Below are 441 nucleotides of genomic sequence, written 5' to 3' on the forward strand. Positions count from 1 at the left end.
CCAACCCTGTCATGATTGATGCCAAAGAAGTGTCTGCAGCGCACCGGGCACGGTACTTCTGGGGGAACCTGCCCGGGATGAACAGGTGGGTGAGAGCACCCCAAAGCTCTGAGCCCCTAGTCTGGCTCTGGGAGGGTGGGCTGCACCCCTGGGTTCTCTTCTCTGGGCCCAGACTGGCTCTAGGGGTCCCCTGACCCTGTCAGTGCTGGGCAAGAGCAGGGAGTCTCACAAAGAGGTGATGGCACGCCCCAAAAACCCAGAGCGGTGCCCCCATGGAGGAGGCTGGTCCTGTCCCTGCTCCCTCGTGCTGGAGGGGTGGCACTAAGCTCTCCTTTGTGTCCCTCATGAGCAGTGGCTGCTCCACCGTGAACGACAAGCTGGAGCTGCAGGAGTGCCTGGAGCACGGCAGGATAGCAAAGGTCAGCTAGGGGTGGGCAATGA

At 61.9% G+C, this 441-nt stretch overlaps 1 protein-coding gene across 1 annotated transcript in view; it reads left to right on the top strand.

Moving 5' to 3' along the window:
• Positions 1–428, top strand: part of DNMT3A (DNA (cytosine-5-)-methyltransferase 3 alpha) — a gene marked incomplete at its 5' end in the record, with an annotated part of 6083 nt that extends 5655 nt beyond the window's left edge. The window contains 2 exons of the mRNA XM_009079346.1: positions 1–85; positions 350–428. Of these exons, the coding sequence (XP_009077594.1) occupies positions 1–85; positions 350–428 (164 nt within the window). The remainder of the gene's footprint in view (positions 86–349) is intronic.
• Between the last annotated feature and the right edge of the window lie 13 nt (positions 429–441).

This window comes from Acanthisitta chloris, unplaced genomic scaffold (assembly GCF_000695815.1).
Source record: "Acanthisitta chloris isolate BGI_N310 unplaced genomic scaffold, ASM69581v1 scaffold16837, whole genome shotgun sequence".
In the NCBI taxonomy this organism is placed as follows: Eukaryota; Metazoa; Chordata; class Aves; order Passeriformes; family Acanthisittidae; genus Acanthisitta; species Acanthisitta chloris.